The 27,308-nt window shown below is 49.1% G+C and overlaps 11 protein-coding genes across 11 annotated transcripts; 6 read left to right on the top strand and 5 right to left on the bottom strand.

Annotated features, from left to right (window-relative positions):
* Nucleotides 1–247: 247 nt before the first annotated feature.
* On the bottom strand, nucleotides 248–1,573 carry FTJAE_9400 (uncharacterized protein; the record flags this gene model as incomplete). Its single annotated transcript, XM_037356319.1, has 2 exons — nucleotides 248–384; nucleotides 619–1,573. 2 exons carry the CDS (start codon nucleotides 1,571–1,573, stop codon nucleotides 248–250), a joined length of 1,092 nt encoding a protein of 363 aa, XP_037203506.1.
* Nucleotides 1,574–2,591: 1,018 nt separating this feature from the next.
* FTJAE_9399 (uncharacterized protein) lies at nucleotides 2,592–3,653 on the top strand (the record flags this gene model as incomplete). Its single annotated transcript, XM_037356316.1, has 1 exon — nucleotides 2,592–3,653. The coding sequence occupies one exon, from the start codon at nucleotides 2,592–2,594 to the stop codon at nucleotides 3,651–3,653; it is 1,062 nt and encodes a 353-aa protein (XP_037203505.1).
* A 685-nt stretch (nucleotides 3,654–4,338) lies between these two features.
* Nucleotides 4,339–5,866, top strand: FTJAE_9398 (prolyl 4-hydroxylase; the record flags this gene model as incomplete). The annotated part of the gene is made up of 2 exons (XM_037356315.1): nucleotides 4,339–5,450; nucleotides 5,500–5,866. The coding sequence occupies 2 exons, from the start codon at nucleotides 4,339–4,341 to the stop codon at nucleotides 5,864–5,866; spliced, it is 1,479 nt and encodes a 492-aa protein (XP_037203504.1).
* A 97-nt stretch (nucleotides 5,867–5,963) lies between these two features.
* On the bottom strand, nucleotides 5,964–7,125 carry FTJAE_9397 (mRNA 3 end-processing YTH1; the record flags this gene model as incomplete). Its single annotated transcript, XM_037356314.1, has 3 exons — nucleotides 5,964–6,591; nucleotides 6,637–6,998; nucleotides 7,051–7,125. 3 exons carry the CDS (start codon nucleotides 7,123–7,125, stop codon nucleotides 5,964–5,966), a joined length of 1,065 nt encoding a protein of 354 aa, XP_037203503.1.
* A 476-nt stretch (nucleotides 7,126–7,601) lies between these two features.
* On the bottom strand, nucleotides 7,602–8,798 carry FTJAE_9396 (uncharacterized protein; the record flags this gene model as incomplete). The annotated part of the gene is made up of 1 exon (XM_037356313.1): nucleotides 7,602–8,798. One exon carries the CDS (start codon nucleotides 8,796–8,798, stop codon nucleotides 7,602–7,604), a length of 1,197 nt encoding a protein of 398 aa, XP_037203502.1.
* A 1,070-nt stretch (nucleotides 8,799–9,868) lies between these two features.
* On the bottom strand, nucleotides 9,869–10,819 carry FTJAE_9395 (uncharacterized protein; the record flags this gene model as incomplete). Its single annotated transcript, XM_037356312.1, has 3 exons — nucleotides 9,869–10,111; nucleotides 10,169–10,499; nucleotides 10,548–10,819. The coding sequence occupies 3 exons, from the start codon at nucleotides 10,817–10,819 to the stop codon at nucleotides 9,869–9,871; spliced, it is 846 nt and encodes a 281-aa protein (XP_037203501.1).
* A 777-nt stretch (nucleotides 10,820–11,596) lies between these two features.
* FTJAE_9394 (uncharacterized protein) lies at nucleotides 11,597–12,466 on the top strand (the record flags this gene model as incomplete). The annotated part of the gene is made up of 2 exons (XM_037356311.1): nucleotides 11,597–11,658; nucleotides 11,710–12,466. 2 exons carry the CDS (start codon nucleotides 11,597–11,599, stop codon nucleotides 12,464–12,466), a joined length of 819 nt encoding a protein of 272 aa, XP_037203500.1.
* A 371-nt stretch (nucleotides 12,467–12,837) lies between these two features.
* FTJAE_9393 (carboxypeptidase) lies at nucleotides 12,838–19,127 on the top strand (the record flags this gene model as incomplete). Its single annotated transcript, XM_037356310.1, has 10 exons — nucleotides 12,838–12,872; nucleotides 12,925–13,725; nucleotides 14,348–14,474; nucleotides 14,524–14,869; nucleotides 15,842–15,911; nucleotides 16,168–16,294; nucleotides 16,340–16,811; nucleotides 17,675–18,132; nucleotides 18,184–19,002; nucleotides 19,053–19,127. The coding sequence occupies 10 exons, from the start codon at nucleotides 12,838–12,840 to the stop codon at nucleotides 19,125–19,127; spliced, it is 3,330 nt and encodes a 1,109-aa protein (XP_037203499.1).
* Nucleotides 19,128–21,428: 2,301 nt separating this feature from the next.
* Nucleotides 21,429–22,354, top strand: FTJAE_9392 (uncharacterized protein; the record flags this gene model as incomplete). The annotated part of the gene is made up of 4 exons (XM_037356309.1): nucleotides 21,429–21,519; nucleotides 21,567–21,617; nucleotides 21,666–22,136; nucleotides 22,188–22,354. The coding sequence occupies 4 exons, from the start codon at nucleotides 21,429–21,431 to the stop codon at nucleotides 22,352–22,354; spliced, it is 780 nt and encodes a 259-aa protein (XP_037203498.1).
* A 678-nt stretch (nucleotides 22,355–23,032) lies between these two features.
* Nucleotides 23,033–24,685, top strand: FTJAE_9391 (major facilitator superfamily transporter; the record flags this gene model as incomplete). Its single annotated transcript, XM_037356308.1, has 1 exon — nucleotides 23,033–24,685. One exon carries the CDS (start codon nucleotides 23,033–23,035, stop codon nucleotides 24,683–24,685), a length of 1,653 nt encoding a protein of 550 aa, XP_037203497.1.
* Nucleotides 24,686–24,889: 204 nt separating this feature from the next.
* On the bottom strand, nucleotides 24,890–25,655 carry FTJAE_9390 (uncharacterized protein; the record flags this gene model as incomplete). Its single annotated transcript, XM_037356307.1, has 3 exons — nucleotides 24,890–25,025; nucleotides 25,070–25,209; nucleotides 25,260–25,655. 3 exons carry the CDS (start codon nucleotides 25,653–25,655, stop codon nucleotides 24,890–24,892), a joined length of 672 nt encoding a protein of 223 aa, XP_037203496.1.
* Between the last annotated feature and the right edge of the window lie 1,653 nt (nucleotides 25,656–27,308).

Below are 27,308 nucleotides of genomic sequence, written 5' to 3'. Positions count from 1 at the left end.
TCTTGCTTCAAGAAGATCAGACTTTCTTTCTTATCGGACTAGGTATTAAGTACAAACTGAGACCCATCAATTTCAGACTTCAATGCTCGCTACTCTTGCACATTCCCCATCGCAATGCCTCTTACCTAGCAGGTTCTTACGTCCCTGTCCTTATAGACGTGGTTCGTTGGTCATGATCAGGGAGTAACCACTCGAAATCCTCAAAGTTCCAAAAACCTGCCCCTGCTCCCCACCAGCTTCGTTGTTTCTAAAGTTCAGTTGTCTCTTGGGCTTCCTTGCCGTCTTCGCTTTCCTGTTCGATTTCACGGTAGCTGCCGTTGTCAAACTCATCAACTCGATACTCGGTTTGATATCGACCATGCTCCTCTTCGTGACGAACGAGAACTTTGACATATTTAGTCAAATTAAGACCCAGACCGTGGTTACACATCAAGCATATTTCGTCGTGGGTGCAGTCACAAAAAGCAACGGTCCAGAGCTTCTAAACAAGCCAGAGAAATCCCAGCATGGCTGAGGCCTCTGCCAGCTCAACCGGGAAGTCGTCCAAGTAATGATTTTGAACCTCCACATACGCATCGTCGCAATCATGAAAGACTGCATCCTTGTTCACAAACCAACCTGGCCCCCAACGAGCAGCCTTGTTGAGCAGATAGATACACGGGGCATTGCCCTTGCTCCAATTGCAGCTTTGAACCCAGTTCGCAAAAACGCCTCGAGGTGACTTTTCCTTGATGAGTTCGGCCCAGCTGCCAGGGAAATTATCGAACCAGGTGGTATCAAACTCCAAGGCAAGGTTGAAGGAGTGTCGGAGAACGATTGTCTTGCCACCTGGACACGAAACTTGCAGACAAGCGTCATTGAGAACGAGTGGTAACAGGTGTTTCCCGGGGTTCTGGATGCAAAATAGGTCTCGGGTGGGCATAACCATAAATGGTTCTGCATGCTTTTGGTTGTGAGAAAGAAGACATGTAGGGAGAAAGGGCTCAGGCTCAAGAACTGAATCTTGATCACCTGGTCGCTTCTTATACAGTTCCTCGTCGTCTTCAGAGGTCGATTCCTCAGTGTACAGCTGCGAAGGGTACGGTTGGCAAGCCTTGCTGAGGCACTCATCCACTTTGAGGGCATCAATGTCTTTACCCTGAGTACCACGCCAAATGTTCATTTGGAAGTGCGTGGAAATAACCTCTCTTGACTCTTTGCATGCCTTCCAGAGACCAGCATCCCACATGTATGTGGATCTGTTTGCACGTCCTACAACCTGCTGCCCACTGTTCGAGGTCGGGAAGTCGGGATGAAGTGCCTTCATCTCCATGGGCGCCTTCGTCGGCAGCCCTATCCAAGAGCGTAAGTCATCCCCAATGCTTGCCAGATCGATGTAGTGTAAGCCACGTTGGTTCTTTGCGTAAGGGAAACACGCCGCCTTCCAGATCTTGAGACGAAGTTCTGTTGGGAGGTTCGGGAATAGGTGGAAAACCACCAGAGAAACTTCATTGGCCGAAAGGGCTGGCATCTTCTCTGTTTGCTTGAGCCCACCGCCGTGATCGGGATGTTCGACGACCATGGGTTGCGTCATGATAGCTGTGTTCCGTTAGACTTATGATATGAATGTCATAATCGTTCAGTATGCTTCTTACCGTTGCACTTGATAAATCTTGACAGAACAATTCAGAGAGTATGGCAAAATGGAAATGTGTTGGACGGAGAATGTCGAAAGTCAGAAGTTGGAAGTTTGAGGAGTGATGAAGGGCGAAGAGGAGGGTCTCGGGGAGCGAAGGCCTTTACTTGAGGAACAGTACCACGTGATGAGATTTACTCTGGCAGTGGCAGGGCCCGTGGTAACTGCGGCAGCGGCCAGTATTTGCTGAGTGGCGAGGTGACTGATATGAGGAACAATAGGTAGGCGATGTCAGTGTTTGAGTTACGCATGACATTCAATGAACAAGTAGGGAGAATATGGGTGTATCATTGTGCCAAAACACATAAGATGGGTCAATGTGAGTAAAATAAGGGTTTCTGGATGATTCATGCCTCACATTATCCCGATGGGATGTTCAGAAAATAACAAAACCTGAGCAAAGCTCAATGAACTGACTGAAACTGTCATGAACATTCACTGGACATTCCGTCTTCAGTTCAGAACGCTATATGAATCTACCAACATTGCATCACTAAAAGTATGACTTGAGGGGAAAGCATTTGATATCTTGAGTTGACAGTGGCTGACTCTGTTGGCGGTGCTGGAAAGAGTCAATGGCTCTCCACAGACACTGCCCGTGAAGCTACAATACTAAGTCCTTGAGGTGAATTGAACCTGTCAACAGTTCTGGTGTTTGATTGTATCATCTCCCCTCAGGAAGACAGCCCTTGTGTCACTGTTATACTCACTGGTCTGCCACTGCCAAATGTAAACAGTCCCATGCCCTTACTTTTAACGCCAATAACCCACATCATATCCTTTTCTTTTCTTCCTCCTCTCCTCCTCACCCTTCAACCTTTACTTCCCTTCTACACTCCCTGCGTCACAAAATTTCACAAGCCTTCATCACAACCTTCCAAGACCTTCACCCCGACCCTTCATCACAAGTCACAAGATGTCTTCAACCTTTCACAGATTCCCACGCCTCCCCATTGAGATTCAGCTCCAGATATGGAAGGAAGCATGTTCTCTTTTTGATATCCCCGGCTATGATTCTTACAAGCAGGCTGGGTTGCACTACGTCGACGTTGACACAGTCAAGTCCGGGGGCAAAGATCGACTTGCTCTACGAGCCCTCGACCATAAACAAGGTCCTGACGGCGATGAGAAAGCCTCCAATAGCAATCGCTCAGCCTACATGTGGGACGGCGGCCTCTGGGGGGCTTGCAAACTGTCTCGCGAAGTCATTACAGAAAAGATAAATTCCATGTGGCTTCGGCTTCCCGGTGACCGTCGGGCCCAACTCGGCCGCCCAGCCATTCTCACCAGTCGAAACGCCGATGAAGGGCAGGGCTACATGGTTTTCCCTCGACGAGACATGCTCTGCATCCGGACAACAGACTGGAAGTCCTTGCCTCAGCACTTCGAGGACTGCAAGACCAGACTCCCATTCTTCGATCTCTTCGATCCCCTCTCCTCTTCATTGGTTCCGGTTCCCAACCTCGCTATTGAGTGTGATTCTAGCTGGATTGTCGACCTTCCTGCGACCCTGGAAGAGCTCAAAGCCGAGAACTCTGCTCGCGGTCTGGTGGCCACTTGGATGGAGGGAGTAACATCCGGATGCGTCAACACACCCCACCTCTATCTAATAGATAAGGCCACACTTTTGGTGCATAAGACTCGCGGTCTAGGTCCTATCTATCATGACTGCGACGGGAAGTACAATGATATCCGTCACGAGTGGTGCAGCGATGCCATCTATGCATTTATTGAAGCTCTCGGTAAATTCCTTCCCTCCCAAAAGTATGGTCATCTATACGAACAGAACAATCCCGACAGTTGGAGCGACGATCTCAACATGTGGTCGGATTTCGTAATCTTCCAGGAAATCAATGTGCTCGCCCGTTTCGAGTACGCACCTCGTAATGAGGTCAGTTGGACAGCCATCTGCAACGACCTCTCCGAAGAGGATAAAAAGGGCTCTGAAAGAGCTATCACATCTTGTGGAAGGGTTTAAGACCTGGAGTATGATGATGATGTTGGATACTGCGTTGGGAGTTTTGGTGGTAGCCGCGGATGGACCTATCCTGGCAGCAACGAACGTTGCAGCGATAAGCACGTGGACCGAGTAGAGTATATCAAGCTCTTGGACTTGGACTTTGAGAAAGTGGAATCGGAAGTACGTTATGAGTAGATAGCGCGTTTCACTTGACAGTCGATAGATCAAGTATGAAAGCAATGCAGAATGCTGAGCTACCTAGTCAATAAAGGCATCCCAACTTTCCAACCAGTCCGCACAAAAATTCAAGCCGTTCCCTCAGTGAGCAAGGAAATCTGAGACTTTAACTAGAAATACCAATATGAACTGCGTAAAGACGTCCTTAAGCTTAGGGCATTTTACCTAAAAATTATTATTCATTAGGGTCAAGACTAAACTCAGCAAAAGATAACCTAAACTTAATAGACGTGTCCTACACTTATACTAATTTACCCAAGTCTTTCAAGATCTTGAGTTTTGCCTCTACTAATCTGTCAAATGCTCATGGCTTACCCTGTATCGTGATGGGCGACTCGAGCCCCGCATTTTATGGTTCTGCCGTTCCAGACCGTTTTTGCCACTCCAATTGGTCCCTTCCCGTCGTCAATTCCCCCACGTAAATTTCCATCCCCACCAACTCTTTGTTAACCATTATCGAACCATCATGGCCAAGACAAAGTCCAAGAAGCGCAAACAAGCGCAGGCTCAAGCTCAATCCGACAATCCTCGAAAGATCGCAAAGACCACTTCACCCTCGATCCCGACGCCTCCTCCCGATGGCACGACCACGCACTTCGAGCCCAAGAACCTCCATACCGTTGTATCCGAAGAAGAGCTCGAGATCACCATCGACACACTCAATTCGCTCGCTCAATACCCCGGCTTGATCAAGTCAAAGCTGTGCAAGGACCTGAGAGTTGCTGTTTACGACTTCAGACAAGCTTGCACGACTGGTGTCAACAATGCTGCTGGCGCGAACCTCACGGCGCAGGTCACTGCTGCTCTTGCCGATCGGAAATACACCGAAGCTCGAATTCTTCTCGCTGAGATGAAGATTCGCGGTGAACAGCCTAAGCTCGGTGCTCTGTGTCGATGGGTTCGAGATCTTGATGTCATCAGTGGTCTGTCGACAATTCCCGATCAGCAAGGCCTTGTCAAGCGATCTGAGAGGGAAGAGACACTCATCAAGGTCATTGATGCGGTGCTTCGAGTTTGTGGCCACGAGGACCGAAACCCCAATGCGATTATACAGCCTTCGTCAATTGCTCTTCAGGAGATCTGGGATCTTCGTCCCGACACTCCAACCGAGCAAGTCTACGCCTCGGTCCTCGATGGAAGTCTCGTAGCTTCTGCCCCCGAGTCTCTCAAGAAGAACATTCGCATCATCGAGACAACACCCGGCGCCGAGCGCAAGCCGCCGAACCATCACGATGCCATCCTTTACGCTTCAACACCCGAGGCCGTTCCTCTGTCGACAACGCCCCCGCCTACAACACATCGACCCCATCCTGTCGTGCAGGGCCTCAGTGTCGCCACCAATGTTCTATACCCCGAAGAGTGCAAGGCTATCATTGCTGCGGGTGAATACGTTAATTTCGTGCCCGATGCGCCGCTTCGAGAAGACGGGGACATCAGTATTCTGGCGCACAACTTTTACTGGGTTGTCGACAAGACGTTCCACGACACGCTATGGTCGCGCATTCAACCATTCGTGCCGGTGTCAATGAACGGTCGCCTGGCTCGTGGTATCAACCGCCGCTTCAGAGTGTATCGATAGTAAGTGCCCAGGTCTTGGAAGGCCAATCCCACCATTAACATCCTACAGTGTCCCAGGAGCAGAGTATAGAGCACACATCGACGGCGCGTGGCCTCCGAGCGGCATTACGAAGGACGACGAATATGTATACGACGACTCGCCGGCCGAGAAGAAGCAGAGCTCGCTCTTCACATTCTTGATCTACCTCAACCAAGATTTCGAGGGTGGCGAAACCACATACTTCCTCCCAGCTGCACGGGAAGGAATCCTAAATGCATACCCTGTTCGCCCAGTCATGGGCGGCGCGGCTATCTTCCCACATGGCGAGATCAACGCGACATTGCATGAAGGTACCGGCGTGCGAAAGGGAGCCAAATACGTGATCCGAACCGAGATCGAGTACGATGTCGAACCGACGGAAGAAGTCAAGATCTGAATGAGCGCAAGGCCGGGTACAAACAAATTGGATACATGAACGGCTGGACCGGGGAAAAGTATTGCTACGCTATTTACGTCTAATGAACACCATTGATCTACTCTGTTGCTGTAGTCTCACCCTCAGCTGGCTTGCGTCCCCAGACAATACGTTGCAGGTAGTAGGCGTGCGCCGGCTTCTTGGACTTCAACTCCCTCCTCAGCTGGGTACAGTACAGATGGACCTGTTCCTGAGTCCACCCCTCAAGAAGCGTAGCCATGAACGAGATGTGTCCCTCCACATCGGATAGAATGCTCATCGTTGTGAACCTTCCAATCTCCTTGAGTCGCTCATCCTGCGGCCAATCGCCAACAGAAACCTTGATCGTCTTGGACTGGATGTCCACGAAGCCAGCGGCCTTGAGACCCTTCTCCTGCAGATTATCGGGAAGGGGAGTGAACACGCGACCGAGCTTCTTGCCGCCTTCGTGGAAGAACTTGCCCCATTCTGCAATTGCGCTGCCCGGTTTAAGACTGTCATCGTCGCTGCGGCCCATGGGGTCACCTTCGTGGGATTCGATCCACCCGCCGGGTTTGGTCACTTGGTACGCGCGCTCGTACAACGCGTACCAGTCGGGCACGCTGCCGTAGAGGAAGCGAAGGTGGACGAAGTCGGCGGAGTTGGGAGGGAACGTCCAGTCGAGGGTGAAGTCTTCGATCTCGAACTTGACGTTTGGGGGAACCCAGCTAGAGGTTGTTAGATCGTGCGGAGGGAGTTAGAGCTGGACTCACGTTGGCTGGATGGGCGAGATGTCTGTGCCGATGACCTCTGCCTCGGGGAACTCATCGCCAAAGTCCATGGCCCAAATGCCAGTGCCGGTTCCAATGTCGAGGACTTTGCTGGGTTCTTTGACGGGAGCGAGGAAGAGTTTGCCGTCCAGGATCAACGTGGAAGTATGGTGGATGATGTCTAGAGCCTCAGAGGCCTGGTTGTCGTTAGATGCCCAGTACTGAGCATCGCCTCGCTCAGCGTGGTATGTCCGCCCATTAATGGTTCGGTACTCGAGAATGCTAGAGTTGATACTGGCGGTAGAACTAGCAGCGTCGTCGCCTATCGCAGAGTCGGCATCTGAGTTGTCCGTAGCTTCAGTGTTCTAATTGAGTCAATTAGCAAGTCCTCATCCATGCAATACTCATGTATCATACCTCCCAGTGCGTCGGGGCGAGCATGTCCTGTGAGGCGACATTCTCACCCTGCGTAACTTCAGCTGCAGCGCTCATATTGTATGTCTTGACAAGAACGGAGTTGAAGAGGGGGAAGAGAAAAAATGAAGCCGTTCACCCCTCTTTGCTTGGCTTGGCCCCAGCTTGCATCGCATGGTGCGTGCTACCGTATCATCAGTTTGTGGTTTCAAGGGTTCTGGGCGCTAGGGACCGGGGAGAAGCGGATGCGGTCCACTTGGTGGAGGCCCTTTGAGCGGGAATGGGAATTGGCCCGCGGGAGGTTTCATGAGAATGTCTTGGGGGAGGATCATGACCTGATTTTGTTAGTCGCTAAAATGCACACCTCGGCATCGACTTGACATTCACGTAAATGTTATTCAGCAATACAATCAACAACAGATTTCTCAATTCTCCAATAAAAGGCCAAGGTTCAATTCGAAAACATACTCCAGAATCTACTCACCAGACTCTATCCCCATGAAACTGTACGCCTTGTTCCCAGCCAACGGCCCGGCAGCCCTAAAGTACTGAGGTCAGTCCGAATCTGAAAGAACATCTTCTTTCCTAGCCTCACTCCATCGTCGATCATGGTGTATTGTTGACTGATCAACGACAAGCTCAGGAACAACATGGCCATAACGATCAAACCACTCATCGCCCCCCACATACCTCCAAGCAACGACAATCCCATACTGAGAAGTAACAACCTTATCAAACTCAATGTCCAACTTCTCAAGACGAGGCTCAACTTCAGGTATCTCCTTCTTGAAAGCATCGCCCCCAAACTCATGATCTTCTCGCAGCTGTTCGCGAGTCATGGTAAGTACCTCCAGGTTAGGAACATTACCCCAAGAACCAGACTTCTTAGCAGAGGGGTCAACTGGATGCGGGAACCACGAGTCTCCTGAACGGGTGAGGAGAAGACAGCTCATCCCTGGCGGACACGGCATCTTAATTGATACACAATCGTCGTATTCCTCCACGGCACCCGATGCCACTTTGTCTGTGACTGGCAACTTGAGGTAGCTCTGGTAGGCATCGATTTGTTGCTTTGCCCAGCGACTGCTGGGATCATCAAAGTTGACCGCCAGATCCCTGAACCTCTGCTTGAGTACATCGTTAGGGATAAACTCTCCAGGTAGATGTAGTTTGGAACGAGGTAGTTCGCCGACACCTTCTTCCTTGATAGGCTCCTCCTCCTTGATAGACACTTCTTCCTCGATACCTGGCTCTTTCTTGATAAACTGAAGGTCAAGCGTATCATCGCCGTGAGCACGATGCCTCAGTTCATCGACAACGAGGTCCCTAAACGCCTCTCCGAGACTCATGAAGAAGTCATACGCATCGAAAGGGATGAAGCACATTTCAGTGAAAGGGATGTCAAACTTGAGATCCTTCAGCATCTCCTTTCGCTTTTCTCTCGTCATCTTAGGCGTTTGATTCTCCGTCCGTTTAGTCTTTTCGAGTTCCTCGTCAAGACAAAACTTGATCAATACCTCGATTTCGCTAATTCGCCAGTAGAACTGGAATTCGTCAAGTCGATCCCTGCTTTCCACGATGCAATCATAGGATAAGCTGCTAAGGTCTTCCATGATGGCACCGCAATGAATGTCAAGCTGTTCTGTCGTAAGATTGTCCAAGTTGTTCGCAATATCCATAAGACGAAGTCTGAGGCTTTGTAGACGACCTCGCATCGATCGTTGCTTGACTTCTTTCCAGTCGGGATCCATGATGATGGTTATTAACAGACGTAGTTATATTTCTTGTCGACTAAAGGGACCTGAAGCTTGGCGTTGCGGTTGAATCGTTGATGCGCGATAAAACGATATGGACGACATCAGTACGCGCCAGTATTGTATTTAAAGGTCCGAGACTACTGAGTTGGCCGAGCTGTTGTTCGAGAATTCACCTCTATCGTCTTTATGCCTGTTCAGAATGATTTGTATTGAACTGTCTCTTACAACAAAGAAATATGGCCTTGTGCTGCAATTCTGTCTGAACTACAGGATGATTCCGTGTCACAACTTGAACAATAGGGGAACAACGGCCTAGTGTTCTGGAACATGATGGGACCCCAGAAGAGTAAGGAAAAAAGCTCCAAAAGATGAAGAAAGCTATCAGAAGAGAATTGTTGACGGAAATTCTCTGTATCACGGTGACAGGACCAAGATCAAGTTAACATTGTTTAGAACTTCCCATTTTGCTCAATACGACTCAATAAGATAAATAACCCATTAACCTAGAGGTTGGTATCACTTCCTGATAGGTTTTGACTAGAAAGGTATTGAGTGAGAACAGAGACCAAGGGCAGGGCATGTAAAGAGCTGCGTTGTGATTTGATATGTCAGACAGAGAAGTATGTCTTCCTGCTGCAGGTCTAGACTGAGCTCATCTATCTAAAGAGGTTGAGACTGAATGTCCACCGCTGGATAAAAGGCGTAGTTTCCGAAACAAACCCGAATCAAATCACTATTACTGATGGTAGAAGAAACTCAGATGGCCACAAGAATATGTAGGGCTGGTGAGTGTCTCTTCTGCAACTGGCCAAAATCCCATCTCGCTGCGATCGAAAGTCCCACCTCAAACGCATACGCTGCGTAGACTGCTTTCCTCCCTAGTCTTCCAAACTCTCCCTCCTCCAGTGGCCGAAGCACTAATAGTCCTGTTAATGAGCGAGCCAGATGTAACACAGATATATCATGATAGGCTTACTGTTTTCATGAGGACACAATGCCGCTTAAATCGATGGACCTACTTTGGAAGTTTGGGTACATGTCCAGGTAATTCAATAATGGAATTTCTAGGTTGTCGAAGGAAAGGCTGTCGAAGGAAAGTACTGGGCGCCGACAAGGGCCTCGGCAGCCCGACCACCAAAGGTCTCATATGGCTCAAAGGGCACCTTGGCCACCGTAATGGCGGGGAAATCGAAGTCATTCATAGGACGGGAAGGGAACTTTAGGCACTCCAAGAACTGAGAAGGGAAGTCTGCCTTGTAGACATAGGCATTCTCCTGCTCATCCTTGTGAGTGACGAGAAGGCGGACCTGGAAGTTGTTGTATTAGTGACAGTGCTATCAATTAAGGAGGAGGTGTCATCTTACGAGGTAGAGCCGTGGCTGCCCTGTTGTGTCGGATGCCTCCTGGACTTGTGCCAGGCTCAACATCACACAGACCAGATACGGATCTCGGGTCCAATCCTGAGGCGTGACTTTTGCACGTCTGCGCTCGTAGATCCGCTCCATAGGCAGGTTCACCGTACCCGGGGGGCCAGCCCGGGCAGTGAACCGCGCCTTACGGTCCTCATCCACATTGTAGGAATAATATCCGACAATTGGCTCGGGACGTGGTACGTCAATGTGCCCAGAGATCCGAAAAGCACTGCAGTGAGGTACATGCACGAGTCGACGACAGTAGTGAAAGGCGGCGGCCACGCTATCAAAGGTTAGTCAAAGTAAGGATGTCGAAGTACATGTAACATACAGGACAAATTCTAAAACACCTGTTCCTCTAAGCAGTGATCGTACGTAATGCGATTTCATGTTCTCGACGGGTGTTGTCGCTAACCGGGTGGCATAATATGTCAACCTCCCATCTTGTTGGGGGTGATGACCTTGGGTGCCGCTGGCTTCTTCGACCTCGATAAACCTGCAACCCACCAACTCGAGATGGTGGGAGGTCCAGTGGAGAGGGGAAGCTTGGAATCCACGGTACTCTACGCTCAGTTGATGAAGTGATTTCGAAGAGTCTGACATGATGATGTTTTTGTTTTGTTTCGGAGTAATAGTGTGAAAGCTTTGTGAGCCAAGAGCTGGGTACGGGAGATGAGACGTGAGGAAGATTGGAAGTGAGAGATGGGAGTGAAGGAGAGTGTAGGGAAGGAGAAGAGAAGGGAGCAGGCGAAGGCTAGAAGGCTGTTGAGGTTGCAAGAGTTCTGCCAGTGTTAACTTGGGCACGCGTAGACTGGCACTGGCAGTACGGTGGCAGGATAAAGGGGCCAGTTACCACTGCACCAAGACCAGGCGGGTCCTGTGTGAGGGAACAATTGCCCCAAGGCTGAGCCGTTTGCTCAGTGACTTGGAGAGCCGTTTGGAGCTTGGCAACTGGCTCGGTAAATAAGAACAGCCCGGGCATGTTCATTTGTGCCAGTGGAGCATATCCTGTTACCTTGTTGTTCTTCATCTTATGTCAACCTTTTTACTTCGACGAACAAGAGCGTTATCACTTCTATCGTTCTTGCAAATTGGAAAAGATACCAATCCGAAAATACTCCTGTGCCATTAAACTTTTATGCTTTATGGGAAGGGCTGGTAAGCCAGTAAGAAGAGGTAATGTCAACAAACTTTCATTTGTGAAACTTTATCTACTGGTATTTTATCTCAGGCCCCTTGAGTCACACCGCAGAAAACCACTCCATCATTGTCGATATATTATAAACATTCCCCTCCCCAACTGCAGGCTGCACTGTACATATTAACTCATCCTTCTCTTCTTGCAACAGCGACCCCATCATAATCATCCAGAAGAACATCATGGACCAACTCGCCAAGCGCAATGCTTCTGGCATCTCCGAGGATAAAACATCAACCAAGAAGTAAGCTTTACAAGCTCTTGACCCAAAAAGACTAAGCTGACAGCGCTGTAGTATTGCGAAGTCCAAGACGTTCATGTTCGTCGTCGGCCCTGACGAGGCCGAGTTTACTATTCATTCCGCACTTGTCGCAAAACAGTCACCCGTATTAAACGTCCTGGTCAACGGATCCTTCAAAGAGGCACTGGAGCAACGCGTCGAATGGATCGATCTCGAGGAGGCCGTCTTCCTGAGCTTCTGGGAGTTTGCCTACACCGGCGACTACACCAACCCCATCCGAGAAGATGACGAACAGGAGGAGACAGATCCTGTTGATGAAGGGCTGAGCAACTGGAGCAAGTCTTGGGCACACTACGTCCGCCATTATCCACCATTCTCAAGCCCCAACAGTCGCAATGCACCCGGACTCAACGGCATGTGGCAGGACTTTGTCGACAAGTACTCCCCCATCTCTCGGCCATCTGATGTAGGCAACATTGGTGAAAGCACACTGCTTCACCATGCCAAGGTCTGCATCTTCGCTGATCGATACGCTATCGACGCGTTGATGGACGTTGCCTTGGGAAAGCACTTCATCGCCCTCGAGGTGATCATACCTTGGGGCAGTTCCTGGGACTCAATCATGGAGCTACTGGTCCTGGCTTCTGGCAAGTTTGTACCATTGAAACTTCGGGAGATAGTCGCCGAATACATTCTGAGCCAGGCCGAGCTGTTCAAGAACCAGGAGGTGTTTCAGGACTTTATGCGCAATCACGGTGGTCCGATGCAGGGACTGCTGAGTCAGATCTTTGAACCCGAGGATGGTCTTTAAGCCAGAGGATGATGAGCAATCTCTCTCTGCTAACACATGTGATAAATCGGCCACGTGCGATATCGGCGGATTGGCAACTCAACCACCATTGAGGGGTCCATGTGTATTGCTTGTTGGTGGCTGGGAGGCCTACCAGGCTTGGTGACGCAAATATGTCAACGGAAGGCGCTGAAAAGTGGTAATCATTGGAGGAATTGACATTGGAGTATTTGTATGTTAATAGAGGCTTGCATATTCGTCAACCCCCTCTTTCACTTACACATTGAGGACGGGAGGGGGCATATAAACCACCTTCTTGGCCGCAGCTGTGACAGTCCCCCCTCGTATTCTGTCTTTATTGTCCACACAAGTGTCGTTGTTTCAATGTGAATATGATTGCTCTCGAAGACAGACTCCGTATGCAGAAGTACGATGCTACCCATGTCTCCTGCAATGCATGACTTGCTAACTCCGTGCAGAGCGCGCGAAAGCGGCGAGTTCACTGACTTCGCCTTCGTTTGCCAAGGACAAACAATTAATGTTCATAAGATCATCATCTGCGGCCAGTCAACAGTCTTTCAGAGAGCATGTACTGGGAAGTTCAAGGTACCGGTCGCCGTCAAGGACACCTTCATGCCCGCTAATAAGATCCAGGAAGCCTCTTCCGGGACGTACGATCTGAACGACCATCCTCTCGATGTCGTAAACAGAATGGTCGAATACCTTTACACTGGATCCTATGAGATTCCAGATGACGCTGACTTGTTCACTCATGCCTCGATGTTCACATTGGCGGACAAGTATGGCATTGGCGGGTTGCAAACACTCGCAAGCAAGAAATACTTGGAATGCTTGGATAAGGACTGCAACTATCATGACTTCGCCAAATCCATCTCCCAAGTTTACGAACTCCCCAAGGAGACCTCCAAGACCCTTCGGGTCGGAGCTCTGGTCATGGCTAGAGAAAACCTGGGGACGGCGCTGACCGCAACTGAACTAGGAGATGTCATTGACGAATTCCTTTACGACTGCCCAGAGTTTGCAAGAGATCTTCTCAGCCTCTCCCTGCGATTCCCATTCATGGGAACCTGCAGGAACTCGGCTTGCGGATCGAGAAGTGCGGTTCCGATTGAGGTTCTACAGTGTAGGTGCCAGAAATGTGGCAAGGGGGGCGCCAGCGCAGGACTTGGTCTCCACTCTTGGAGTCGGATTTTGGGATATGAGTTCGGTGACACTGAGGCCGATGTGAAATTGGGAAAAGATGTTGGTTTTAGTAACTGGTTTGTATAAGGAGAGAATAGTCCGAAGTCTCTATGGGCACGGTTGTTGTAAGAGACGAACTTTAACAATATATAAGATGATCCTCTTTCCCGATGGTTGATCCGATGAGCTGGCCACTTTTAATCACATTCAAAGCTTATGCCCTTAACCACAAATCAGCGAATGGAAGTTTGAAGGATGCCTGTTCGAAATTTGAGAAAGAGTTCTCTCAATTTGCACTTTTTAAACTTTTGGTCAAAGTTTGACGGAGCCATCTTACGGGGAATGGGGATCCAATGATCCCACCAATGAATGGTTAAATTTTAGCACAGAATCAAATATCGTGTTCTCATTCATCACCTGTGTTCGCAGCCTAAAGCTTAACCTCAAAGGCAGCAGTCAACTACAAAGCATATAATCAGACTTCCTAAGAAAGAGTCAGATTCAAGAAAGTCTACCAAGAAATAAACTTATTCATCATTCCTATAAATACCCTTCACTGTTCTTCCTGCCCACGCAGAAAAGCTCAACATCCTCATGCATCAAGCCCACCATCAACCCATCATGGATATTGGGGAACGGAAGCTTATGCAGAAGTCAGTGGTTTACACGTTCAGTCCAAGCTCAACTAACATCTCCCAGGGCCCAAAAAGCCGGTCAGTTCACTGACTTCGCTTTTCTCTGCAAAGACACAAAGATTCCCGTGCACAAAGTCATAATCTGTGCACAGTCCAAAATTTTCAATGCTGCTTGTACGAGTGGTTTCAAGGTCAGATAGTGGAAGTCAAGCCACAGTGCAATGTACTGATGTTTTGCAGGAAGCCATATCTGGAGTCTATGACTTGAGCGAGTACCCTCTGGAGTTGGTTGAGATGATGGTCGACTACTTATACGTCGGGTACTACGAAGATCCGAGTACAGATGTGTCCAAGGTTTCCCTTTCGACGCATCTGTCGATACTGGTCTTGGCCGACAAGTACGCCATCCAAGGCCTTGAACGGCACGCTAAGCTTTGTTATATCCGCCGACTGAATCAGAAGAATACTGAGCTGGAAGACTTTCTCGATTCGCTTCCGGTTCTGGATGAAATGCCGATCTCGGTCTCCGGGGACGTTGTCGAGGCAGCCGTCAACTACACGAGGGAGACGCTGCTGATTTGCACATGTAGGAAAGCAAGCATGGGAGTGATTGACCAGATATCTGATGCTAGTCAAGACTTCCTGAAGGAGGTGATGTTGTCTATCATGAGTATCCCTGTGGTATTGAGATGTAGCGATTGCAGCAGGTCAGGTCCCCCATTCAAGTACACTTTACACCTAAAGGATGGGATTACTTATTTTAAGGATCAACAAGGTGTTGAAAATGCTATCCGGGGCATTAGGCGCTAGGACCTGGTTGCTAGCAGTTGGTGGTATAAATTACCATGACCATAGTCACCTGGCTAGTGATAGGATTGTTAGCATTTCAAAACTATAGAATTTATACTGAAATCCTCTGCATTAAAAAGCTGTGATCCATTAGCTATATTCGATCCCCCTTAGTTTTGGCAAGGTCTTGAGATCTAGTAAGGTAAGTAATGCAGAGACCTAACTCAAGCTCCTGAATCCTTGAAATAGCCAAGTAGAGGCCAAACAAGGGCTTCACCTTATGGCGTATTAAGATAAAAATGTTGCTTCTTGCACATGACCGTTAGTATTGCTCTAGAGCTGGCTGGTGGTCCATCTGAAGAGGAGAACTAACAGCTGCAGGTACTGAATATTACAGAAGCCTTAAATAGTGTCTTTGACTGATAAGCTCCCATTCATACGCCATCTTATAATTTAGCTGCGGGGCATGTGACTTTGAAACACAGGTCTGCTGCTCTACCAGGACCAATCGTAGATTCAAGTTAAAACAAGCCTCGGAACCTAAAACAATGCGAGGATTCCGGCGTCACCACACAAATGCTAAAGGCTAAAAAGTGAGGTTTATGCTTTCTAGGATAGAGTATACTTTCAAAAGAAACTGTGTAATATACAGAGTATAAAGTAACGGACGAGTCACCACTCGCCATATTGTATAAGCTTTAATGAAACAAAACTCTCTGTTCTTCTAAGTTATCTCGATCGCGAAGTAGGATGGTCTTACATGATCCAGGGGCAGACATGTCAAACTTGGCCAAACAGAAAGTCAGAAGCAAAAGTTTGATTGACTACATGGTTTTGGAGTATGTTAAATTCTGAAGTTTACACTTCGCCAGCATGATGCTATTTGCAAAGTCTGTTCTGCGAAGCTAGATATAAATATCACTGTCCCATGCATTTACTTATGAAATAAAACTCGACAGGTTGTGTAATACCACATCATATCCAGAACTCACCCGAACTTATTGAAAATGAGTAGAGACTTTCGAATAGGCCTCTTGCAGTATGACTACCCTTGATCCCGATGTATCAGAACAACTTACCAAATATTGTCTACAGAACAAGGGACAACCATGAGTTCACGGACTTTGCCTTCATCTGCGGGAATACTCGATTCCAAGTCCACAAGGTCATCATCTGCAGTCAATCAACGGTCTTCCAGAAGGCATGCACTGGGCCCTTTAAGGTTTGACTGCCTTTAATACTGATGAATGCGGCTAACATTACACAGGAATCTACTACAAACGAGATCGATCTCTCACAGTTCTCTGTGGATCATGTGAAATGGCTGATTGATTTCCTCTACACGGGAGCATACTTAATCCCCGAGGATTCAGATCTCGACGACCACATTTACATGTTCGCGATGGGTGACATGTACAGGATTGAGCCACTTGCTGAATATGCAGCATGGAAATTCCGTTGTGAACTCTCCGACGTTGAGATGTTGGAAGAAGTTCTTGCCTTGATACCCCTTATCTACAACTCAACCCCAGACCATCGACATGAGCTGCGGGAAGAGTTGGTAAAGTTCCTGAGGTCCCCGAGTCCTGGAATAAAGGCGGAGATGAAGACAAGGGGATGGTATGACGAGATGGCTGCAGAGTGTCCCGAGTTGATCAAGGACCTTCTTTTCAGTTACTTGGAATTGTCCGATGATTGGAGTTTTTTGAGTCACTTACAGAATGTGACGGGAACGCAAAGTAAGGGCAGAAATCTGACAATGAGGATGTTTACTTGATTATAAGCTTGATATGGCAACCATAGTTACCATACACAAAAATGAAGTTGGTATAGAAATTAATACAAGTTCATTTAAAAAGAAAGCTTTAGGACCGAGCGTGGATCGAACACGCGACCTAGGGATCTGCAATCCCTCGCTCGTACCACTGAGCTATCGATCCTTTCACAGCGAGTTGTGCATGCTCGTTGGATGAGGGTAGCGAGAGAAAATCAGCCACTATGTTCGAAACACCATGAATATTCAGTCAGATCAAGTAACAATCACTTGAACATGGAGCTTGATCGAGTAGTTGAAGCGATTTGTAACCTCTCTGTATTTGGCAACTTGCCATTGCAAAACACGGGCCATCTCTGACCCGTCTTATCAGAACACCCGATAAGCGACGTAGGCTTCAATTGATTGACGCGCTGCCCTGGTCTTCAGGTTCATCGGAAAACAGCAAAAATGTGCCGCGAGCTTCCTTATCAAGACTAGACCTGATCCTTGACGGATTGAGATGCCGTAGAAGCGGGGTAAAAGATAAGTTGAGACAGGATCTTTTGCAGGACCTTTTGCAACTTACCCTGGTGAGCTCCCTGTCGTCATTTCCGCGAGGATTACTAACCATTCTCGGCGGGAGTCTCACCGTCTGACAATTCATAACCGTCTTCAATCCCGACTCAACTTTTCCATCGAGAAATATCACAATAATGGGCCTTCTCAGAACGGCATTGATCCTAGCGGGGGCTTCACTTGGGGCTTTTGCCTCGCAGATACCGCTCAAGGACACTGACTTACCGCAAGCCTCCACGTTCCAAATCCACCAAAGCTCCCTGTTTCCAGAACATACGATCCGCATCAGAGAGCAGGTTGACGACTCCATATGCGACGCCCGCGTGAAGCAGTACACCGGCTGGCTCGATGTAGACAACCAGCATCTTTTCTTCTGGTACTTTGAGAGCAAGAATGCACCAAAAACAGACCCTCTTGTGCTTTGGTTGACGGGAGGCCCTGGCGGTTCCTCAATGCTGGGATTGCTTCAAGAGCTTGGACCGTGTCTGATCAACGAGCATGGCAATGGAACGGTTCATAACCCTTATGGGTGGAATGAGAATGCGAACTACATCTTTGTCGACCAGCCTGCTAGTGTTGGGTTCTCGTACTTGGATGACGGAGAGCCAATTCCGTCAAACTCCTTCGTCGCTGCTGAGAGTATGCATAAGTTCTTGCAGCTCTTTGTGAGCCAAGTATTCCCGGATCTTGCCGACAAGCCCTTTCATATCTCGGGAGAGAGTTACGGAGTAGGTGACCAGGCATTCCCTGTCTTGCGACGTGACTGATTGATTCTCTAGGGCCACTATATCCCCGTGCTGGGAGCGACTATTGTTGCACAGAACAGTCTCTACCCCAAGCGGCCTCAAGTCAACCTGGAGTCAGTCCTCATCGGCAACGGTTACGTCTCCCCTCTGGACACCCACTTCGGATACTGGGAAACACTTTGCACTACGAACCCAGGTGTTGATAAGCCTATCTTCAACAGCACACGCTGTGACATTATGGCTGCCAACCTTCCACGATGCCTTGACCTCGCACGGGTATGCTATGAGCATCCTGATCATGCCATCTGTGGTGCTGCTGGTAAAGTTTGCTGGGATGGAGTCATCAGTTGGTATGATGGAGAATCCGGCACCGGCGGCAATAGGAACAGATTCGACATCACCAGGCCCTGTGAATCTGGAGATGATCTATGCTACAAGCAAGCAGGCCTGATTGAGAAATACCTCAACACTCAAAAGGTTTTCGATGCCTTGGGCGTACCCAGTGCAGTGACGAACTACTCCATTTACGCGATGGACGTAGAAGTCGCCTTTAGTCTGGGATACGACCAAGAAATCAGCACCCAGTCACAGATTCTATACTTGCTCGATCACGATATCGACGTGCTAATGTACCAAGGAAACCTCGACCTCGCATGCAACACAGCTGGTAACTTGAGATGGAGCAACAGTATGCCCTGGAAAGGACAGCCGGAATATGTTGCGCAACGACAGAGGTCCTGGGGCGCTGGTGGTGATGAGTTTGGATGGTACAAGGAGGTCAAGATCACGATGGGCGAGACCGATAAGAAAACTACGTTCGCTTTTGTTACAGTTGATGGAGCTGGCCATATGGTGAGTGCTTTGATTTTGGGGAAGGAGCTGATGCTAACAAGCTATAATAGGTTCCTCAGGACAAGCCGAAAGAGGGTCTGGAGTTGGTGAACAGGTGGTTGAAGAAGAGAACTTTTAACAAATGAATAAATCCTTGACTTGAAGTTGGGAATGTCGGATTTGAAGCTGGGTAATGATAGCGATTGATTACTTGGGTTTGCAGGATCTCTGTACGAAGCAGAGTAGAGTAGCTTTACATTGAGTTGAGTGAGCCTTTGGCGATAACATCAGCTATTGATTGATCCTTAAAGCTTATGATGTCTCATCAGTTATCGGTGCTAAGTTTTCCCTCAGAACATTTGTATCAAGCATCCAAGGACGCGTCCTGTTACTTTCCATTGTTTTCCGCGGTTATGAAAGCGACATGCGGGTTGAAGCGAATACTTCCCGCCATTTGTCTGAGTACTCGCACAGGCAATAAACAATGTACTCATGCAGCACGAGCCCTTCCATACTCATCGTTCCATGTTTTGTTGTACTGTGTGCAGTCCAAATCTATGGCCGGCCTGGAGTTTATCTCGTGGCTTATACTTAGTTTTCAATTAGTGAATGCTTGTTGGGAAGAAAAGTCCGCCGAAACTCTGATCGACCTAAGTTCCAAAACGTAGATGGTCGCACAAGTTCTTCCCTAGTTCCGACGGAGGCTTTTGTATCCTAGGAAAGCGAAAGTCGATGCTGATGTGATGCTGAGACGAATTGGATGATGTCCTTTGCAGACGAGAAGCAAGACTACGCTTACAGTAAGACGCCAGAAGGGAGCCTTTTCGGCAAAATACCCATTGGAGAAAGACTCGACTTACTGAAACTTCTGACTGCTGACTGGATAATGCCGATACTTCGCACGTGTCTCATTCAGCTTGAGTCAAGGTAAGTTCTGCATTCATCAAAAGACAATTACAAACAGCGCCTCATCAGCTTTCTCAGCATCATCGATTTTCAGCTCTAGTAATTTGACTAATCTGGGTTACGCAATAATCCCACGTTCTGAGGTAACTGCAGAAGTAAGCAATGCTACATTACATCGAGCTCAAGTTGGGGGCATGTGACACTGAGGCTCTGACCTGGGTGGACCAAGAATCTGTCAATCATGCATGCGGATGGTGACATTTGTGCTGATCCTCTATGACGGGGCCGAAATGATAACTAAGCTTAGATTTACTTTTCACCAATTTATTACTCAAAGGCGGTATAAAGTGTATAATGCATCCTTCGCTTACAAGCTCAAGAGCTGCCGCGGCATCTAGTCAAAGTAAGTCAAGATCTAATCAGACGCTTGAATAATAGTGTAAAAATAGGTTAGTTCCGGATCATATTCTCAAAACCATCATGTGCGCGACGCAAAGTCTCGTATCGATAGCACCATGTCTTAGTTCTCTACACCCTCAACCGCCTCCGCCATTCTCAAGTCCCAAGACCTCTTGTACTCCCCCAAAACTATTCAGCCGGAGCATTATCATTTTCTGGCTACTCATGTCAGACTCAAATCGGGCTGTGCAATTGGTTATTTTTAAGCTTAGCTAAAGCAATGGGCCGAAGCCATCCGCGGGCTGAGCTTATTCTTGGCTTGGGCTCGAGTATCCGTCATAGAACGGTTCGGCTTAGTGAGATTTCGAGAGCCTGCCGAAAAGCTGAACTTCTTGGCTTGAAGTTTGCACTTTTGCGACCAAACATATTACGCAACGATGGATGCAACTCTCACAGCCGGAACAGCCAAAGGATACGAGAAGGATCGAGTCCTTCCATCCTCCATCCCTCAAGCCAAGATCAGATTTTGACAACGCAGACAGGAAGAGCAAAGGCGGTGGCACAGCTGACCTCTACGTCTTTCAGCCCGGTTTCTCGGGTATGACAGTTATGACTTGCGGGGTAAAAACTGGTCTTGGGGCTGACCCCCTCCACGGCCTCAGCCCTGACACTTTGGGGATAGCTTCGAATTGCGCAGCAGCTAGCGCTGATCTTGACCTGGCGTGATCTGGGCGCAGCAGCTCCCAAGTTCTCGTAGGAGCTCGGGGCACCCGAAAATAGTAACTTTTTGCTAATTGACGTAGGGCATGACATGAACTCTTGTCGGCCATCGAGGTCCAGCTCAGCCTTACCAGCGACTGAGTTTGAATGTTGGAGTGAGGTATCCCGCTATGGCGCCAGCCACCACCATCTGCTAGAGGTGATAGCCAAAGTTTGGATCTAGCAACATGCGATTGTGTATATAAACAACGCTTGATTCCCTCCATTCGATTAATTCTATCATTCTCATCATCATCTCTTCTACAACAATCACAACAACCTTCGCTACAACACCGTCGCTTCCACTATCACTACAGCTTCAATCGCTTCTACTACAATTTTCTTAACAACCCTTCTTTACATATAAACTTTCATCTCTCAACATGCGCTACTCATACACCCTTCTCGCCTTTGCCGCTACGGCTCTGGCCCTTCCCACTGCAAAGCCCGCCGATGACGGTTCATGGTCTCCCGGTATGTTTCCCTGATTCCATCATCCAGTCTCATACTGACAGCATCAGGCAAATACGAGGGCGGTGATACTGGCAAAGATGACGGCAAGTGGGCTCCTGGTAAGTCTTCACGATCCCTCCAACACTCGCCATACTAAACATTGCCAGGCAAGTATGAGGGCCCCGGTACCGGCTTTGACGATGGCCAATACCACCCAGGCAAGGACGGCAAGAAGGCCAAGCGCTACGATGACGGTAGCTGGCATGAGGGTAAATACGAGGGCAAGCCAGGAACCAAGTACGACGATGGCAAATGGTATCCCGGCAAATACCCCGGCGGCAAGGAGAAGCGCAACGATGACGGATCGTGGCACGAGGGGAAGTATGAAGGTGGCAAGACTGGCTACGATGACGGTAAATGGTACCCTGGAAAGTACCCTGGCGGAAAGGTCAAGCGCAACGACGATGGCAGCTGGCACGAGGGAAAATACGAGGGCGGCAAGACTGGTTATGATGATGGCAAGTGGTATCCCGGAAAGTACCCCGGTGGCAAGGCCAAGCGTGAGGATGATGGAAGCTGGCATGAGGGCAAATACGAAGGCGGCGACACTGGCCTTGACGATGGCAAGTGGGAAGAGGGTAAGTCACACATCTTCAAGTCATCAGAACCTCGAGGCTAACAAGTCCAAGGCAAATATGAAGGTCCCGGCACTGGCTTCGATGATGGCCAGTACCATCCTGACCACAAGGCCAAGCGCAATGATGATGGCAGCTGGCATGAGGGAAAATATGAGGGCGGCAAGACCGGTTACGATGATGGGAAGTGGTACCCTGGAAAGTACCCCGGCAAGGAGTAAAAGTGTTATTAAACATTTAGATGGTTTTTGGAGTTTGGGACTGGGTTAACGGGTTGGGCATTTGCATATTTCCGGCATCAGACATTCTTTCTTCTTCTAAAAGGCTTCAACTTGCCTGAGTTACATATTATTCACATAGGACACTCCTTTTAATTATTTATACAATTTAGACTTCATAAACCTGTCTTGCCGCTCGCTTGCATGCCATGATGGCTGGATCTCGATCTAAGAAGAAGAGTCAGCTTGCCAAAGATTGCGCCAGAGCCTCAGTAGCAGTCGCCGCACCTTGACCTCGCAAAGCAGGAGAGCTTCCTGAGGTCGGGCAAGATGCTACAAAAACGGGCCTGAAGTCCGTCACATCTACTCCCAGGTTACGCGAGTCGTAATGTAATGTAAGCAAAATGTCTCGAGTGCCTGCCTGCCCTGAATTGATACACCATTACATGCGCTTCTCATTAGCACTCCCAGGCTGCCGTGTAAACCAGGAATTCTCTAAGTAGTATTTGTGTGCAGTCCTCTCATTATTGCCATTATTTTTTATGGTGTCATACAGCCTTAGTAACTAACCTGGAGGACTGCTGTTATCGGGGAAGGATCTGCATGACAGGGATGCGTTATCCATGGTTCAACTGTGCCCCTCTTCATTTACTCTGCTTACCAACGCCTTGACCAACAACAATGGCAGAACTCATGATATTCGAACAGACACCGTCAGAGCAAATCCACCGCCAAGTTGACGACAATACCACTAGTCATCATGAACGCGAAAGCATTGCCGAGGGCCATGCTGCGGAGCCAAGTGAACGGCCGGACGAAGAGTACCCAACAGGCATCAAACTCTGGCTGACCATAATCTCCGTCATTTCCATCCTCGTCCTGGCCAGCATAGACATGAACATAGTCGCCACAGCCGTACCAGCTATCACCGATCACTTCCACACGGTAGCCCACGTTGGCTGGTACTCATCCGCCTTCAGACTCAGCGTCTGCGCTTTCCAATTCATCTTCGGGAAAGCATACAAGCTCTTCTCCGTCAAACGCATCTTTCTTCTTTCCAACTTCATCTCCATAGTTGGATCTGTGATCTCAGGCGCTGCTGTTTCGTCGACGATGCTTGTTGTTGGAAGGGCTGTTGCTGGATTGGGATCTGCAGGGCTATTCGCGGGCTCATTCATCATCATCGTTCAATCGACACCTCTGCGTCGACGGCCTCTTTTTCTTGGAGTTCTAGGCGCTGCTGAGGGTCTGGCTACGATTGCTGCGCCGTTGCTTGGTGGTGCGCTTCAGACACTCAGCTGGAGATGGTGTTTCTACATCAGCGCGCCCACCGGTGTCGTTACTCTTCTTCTTACCATGTTTTGCCTTTCGGATGATCAGAAGTCGGGTGGAGTTACTGAACTATCTTTTAAGCAGAAGGTTGGTCAGCTTGACCTCGTCAGCAACATACTGCTCCTCCCGGCGCTCACAAGCCTCTTCCTCGCCCTCTCGTGGGCGGGTACGGTGTACCCATGGAGCAGCGGCCAGGTGATTGGACCTCTAGTTACATTCGCTGTTCTTCCTGGTGTGTTTGTCTGGAATCAAATCCGCCGAGGCGATGCCGCTGCACTTCCTCCTCGCATCATGAAGCAACGCTGCGTGGTAGCGGGCTTCATCTTCATATTCTGCGTCAACAGCACAGGTGTAGTGCTGGAGTACTATTTGCCTACTTACTATCAGCTTGTTCGTGGATACACGCCCGTTAAGAGCGGCTACATGATGTTACCTATCATCATCGCGGCAACAATCGGTTCCCTCATCCATGGAGCAGGGACAAGCGCATTCGGTTATTACACGCCTTTCATGCTCTTCGCTTCCATCATCATGCCAATCGCTTCAGGGCTTATCACTACGTTCAAGATTGATACCAGTTTCGAAAAGCTTATTGCTTACTCGGCGCTTTCTGGCCTGGCATATGGCATTGGGTTCATTGGTCCCCAAACAGCTGTGCAGACAGTTCTGCCAGCTGAAGACGTCCCGCTCGGTCTAGCCATCTTGTTGTTTGCCCAATCTTTCGGTCCCGCTGTATCTGTTCCCATTGCTCAGGTGCTCTTCACAAACCGACTTTCTGATAACCTTGCTGGTATCGTACCGAGTCTGAATGGGACGCATATCAGCAACAGCGGCCTTACCGAGATCGTTAGCAATTTGCCAGAGTCTGCCACAAGAGAGGTCTTCGCTGCAATCGATAAAAGTCTCGGGCAGACATGGTATCTCGTAGCTGGGCTGGCCTCAGTTGCGATAGTTGGAAGCCTGATGACGGAATGGAGATCAGTCAAGGAGAAACGCGAATGAGAAGGCACGAACAGCTGTGATTCGAGATAGCTGGCGTTGCGAAAGGTCATTGGGAGCGGTAAGCCTGGAGAATGGTGAGCTGGCAATTTCGCCGGATGTCCTGCTTTCTGTGGCATGACCTTGGTTGCCAAATAGGAAAATAGAGAATTGATTGGCAACTCCTTTGCTACCGTCTGCTATTTCCATGCGGATGTGTTGACCGTTTTAACCCGCGTGTGAAGCGATGATGTCAGCCACCTTCTCAGTCTCACTCAACTGCACCATATGTCCCGCACCAATCCTCACGATCTCACTGCCCGCCAGACCCGCGAACTGTTCCTGGATAGCAACGGGTAATATTCTATCCCCTTCGCAGATAACGTAGACGCTGGCACTTCTCTCCACCCACAATACTGGAGCTTGGTCGCCCAGCCTCTGTCAACCTGATGCTGAAGACGCGGGAGCCACTTGTTGGCCTCTTCATCTGAGAAGTCGCCATAGAGCAAGCTCCTGGGATCTTTGCATGACTGTGTGCCATTCGACTCCTAGAGGCTGGTTAGAAACTTGGTCTTGCGAAGGAAATTGAAAGTCTTACATGATAGTCAAAGAACGGCATTGGCCCTTGCTCAAACTCCTCGGGCGTAACGCCAGCAGCAATGAAGATGATTTTCTTAACTCCTCCAGTTTTTCCAGCATCCTGCCTGGCTTTGAAAGTCAGACCCTTGAGGGCACCGCTCCCAATAAAGCCACCAGCTGAGTGCATGACTGCAACGATGCCTTCTTCGCCTGCTTCCTCAACAACTGGAGCAAGGTCCTTGGCGATGTTTGCAATGTCACCATCCATGTTTGGGCTGTCTGGAGGAGTCTTGCCAGTGCTGGAGATAGTCGTGATAATGGTCTTGAACCCTCGTTCGTTGAGGCTGCCGGCGAGAGGGTTGCAGACCGTGGGGCCTTCATAGAACCCGGGAACGATGAAGATTGTAGGAGCCATTGCACGATCTCAACTTGATCTCTGTTGAGAGTTATTGTCTCATGATCTTCCTGATCGTCTGCTTTTATAAGGCTTTGGGCCTTGTTATTCTGACATAAGCGCCAATTCGTTAGGCTGCGACCCAATGACATGCGTGGCGTTGATGCATCTTCAGATTAGTACACTAGAGTCACCAAGTTACAAAGAGGGTATATTTCTTGGAGCGGCAGACAATGATCGATCAGTCATAAATGCAAGATCTTCGTCGGCCTTGCCATATCTGAAACGTCCTCACTCAGAAGGAAGCAGACTTTACTCACGAACAGTTGGTTCCCTCGCTTTCCCAAACCGTGACTTCCGGTTGGCTCCCAACTAAACGACATAATCGGTACTCGGCACCGTCAAGACTGTACTCAAGAGTCGCAATGGTCAGCGGAACTACAAGAGATGCCATTCGCCTTCCATCGAATGTCCCCAATGCAGCTTCGACCTAGCTTTCAAGTCATCGAACATTCCTCAAACTCACAAGCAATGGCGCGTCCAAGAACGACTGATGCGTTGTGTCTTCAACCTACAGCATCATGCATGGCCCTCGCTGACTCCACGACGGACCCCGTTCTCGATAATGAGGCCTTCCAATGAGGAGGAGGGGTTTGTCGAGACCATTTTCGACGACAGGGCTGAGCATGTCGCCGTCAAGATTGATAGCGCCCTGGATGCGGTCACCGCTGAATAATGCCGACACCGCAGTGGCTCCCAAATCGAGTGACCAAAGACGAATATCCTTCCTTTTTCGAATATTCCTAGCTGCTCTCTTGCTGTGGCTTTGCCTTTGACGCAATCGATTCTGAACGAAACGTCTCGCGATCGAACCTGTAGGTCAATAAGGGTTAGCAATTGTTTCTCATAGACTGCCAGGGCGTATGCTTGGATATGGGGGTGCTTGAAAGAATTGTGCTCCGTGTCGTAGGAGAAGGACAATTTTGTGGTCGACTCGGGCTTGGTCGCACAAAGGCTCAATGGCACTTACGGGGAATATGACCTGGTTTGAACAAGGAGATGATGTTCCGATTCGTGGTTAAGCCGGGCTCTCTCTTTGTTCGGGACATGTAGGCTCTGCATACTGACGAGAACGCTGATCGACGGTGGCCTATGACTAGAGAACGCAGTATCAGTGCACCGATAACCCCACGGGGTCGAATGCATCAGCGTCGCGGAGAAGGGTGTTTTCCCGTATCAACGCTACAGAACCATGGTAGTCTTGGACTTGAGTGTTTGAAGATAAGGAGGGATCGAAGGGAAAGAAAAAGGTCGAAGCCAACCAGTCGATCTGTGAACAAGTGGTATTGAGGTTGAACAATACCGCTTTTCTGAATCAGTCAGCTTTGACAAGGACATCCAATGCGCTCAGTTCTTGTGCTGATGTTCTCACTGCATCGTCGTTCCGGTGTTTGTGTTCATAATTTCCGTCTTCTTGGTCCCTGCGCTACTCATAAAACCCTGTAGAATACAGTATCGATGGTAATACTTAGCGAACCTCCCACTTGACCTGCAGGTGAGCAGTGCTGGGCAACCGGCTGGTTGGCATTTTGTGCGAGCTGCAGGACCCCCACACACACTTCGTCCTCGTTCCACCCGTGTCAAAATAAAGATAGCAAAGAGTCCCCTAAGCTT

This window comes from Fusarium tjaetaba (assembly GCF_013396195.1).
Source record: "Fusarium tjaetaba strain NRRL 66243 chromosome Unknown NRRL66243_c0000213, whole genome shotgun sequence".
Classification (NCBI taxonomy): domain Eukaryota; kingdom Fungi; phylum Ascomycota; class Sordariomycetes; order Hypocreales; family Nectriaceae; genus Fusarium; species Fusarium tjaetaba.
Note: the sequence above shows the minus strand (reverse complement) of the source record. Positions and strands in the feature narration are given on the sequence as shown.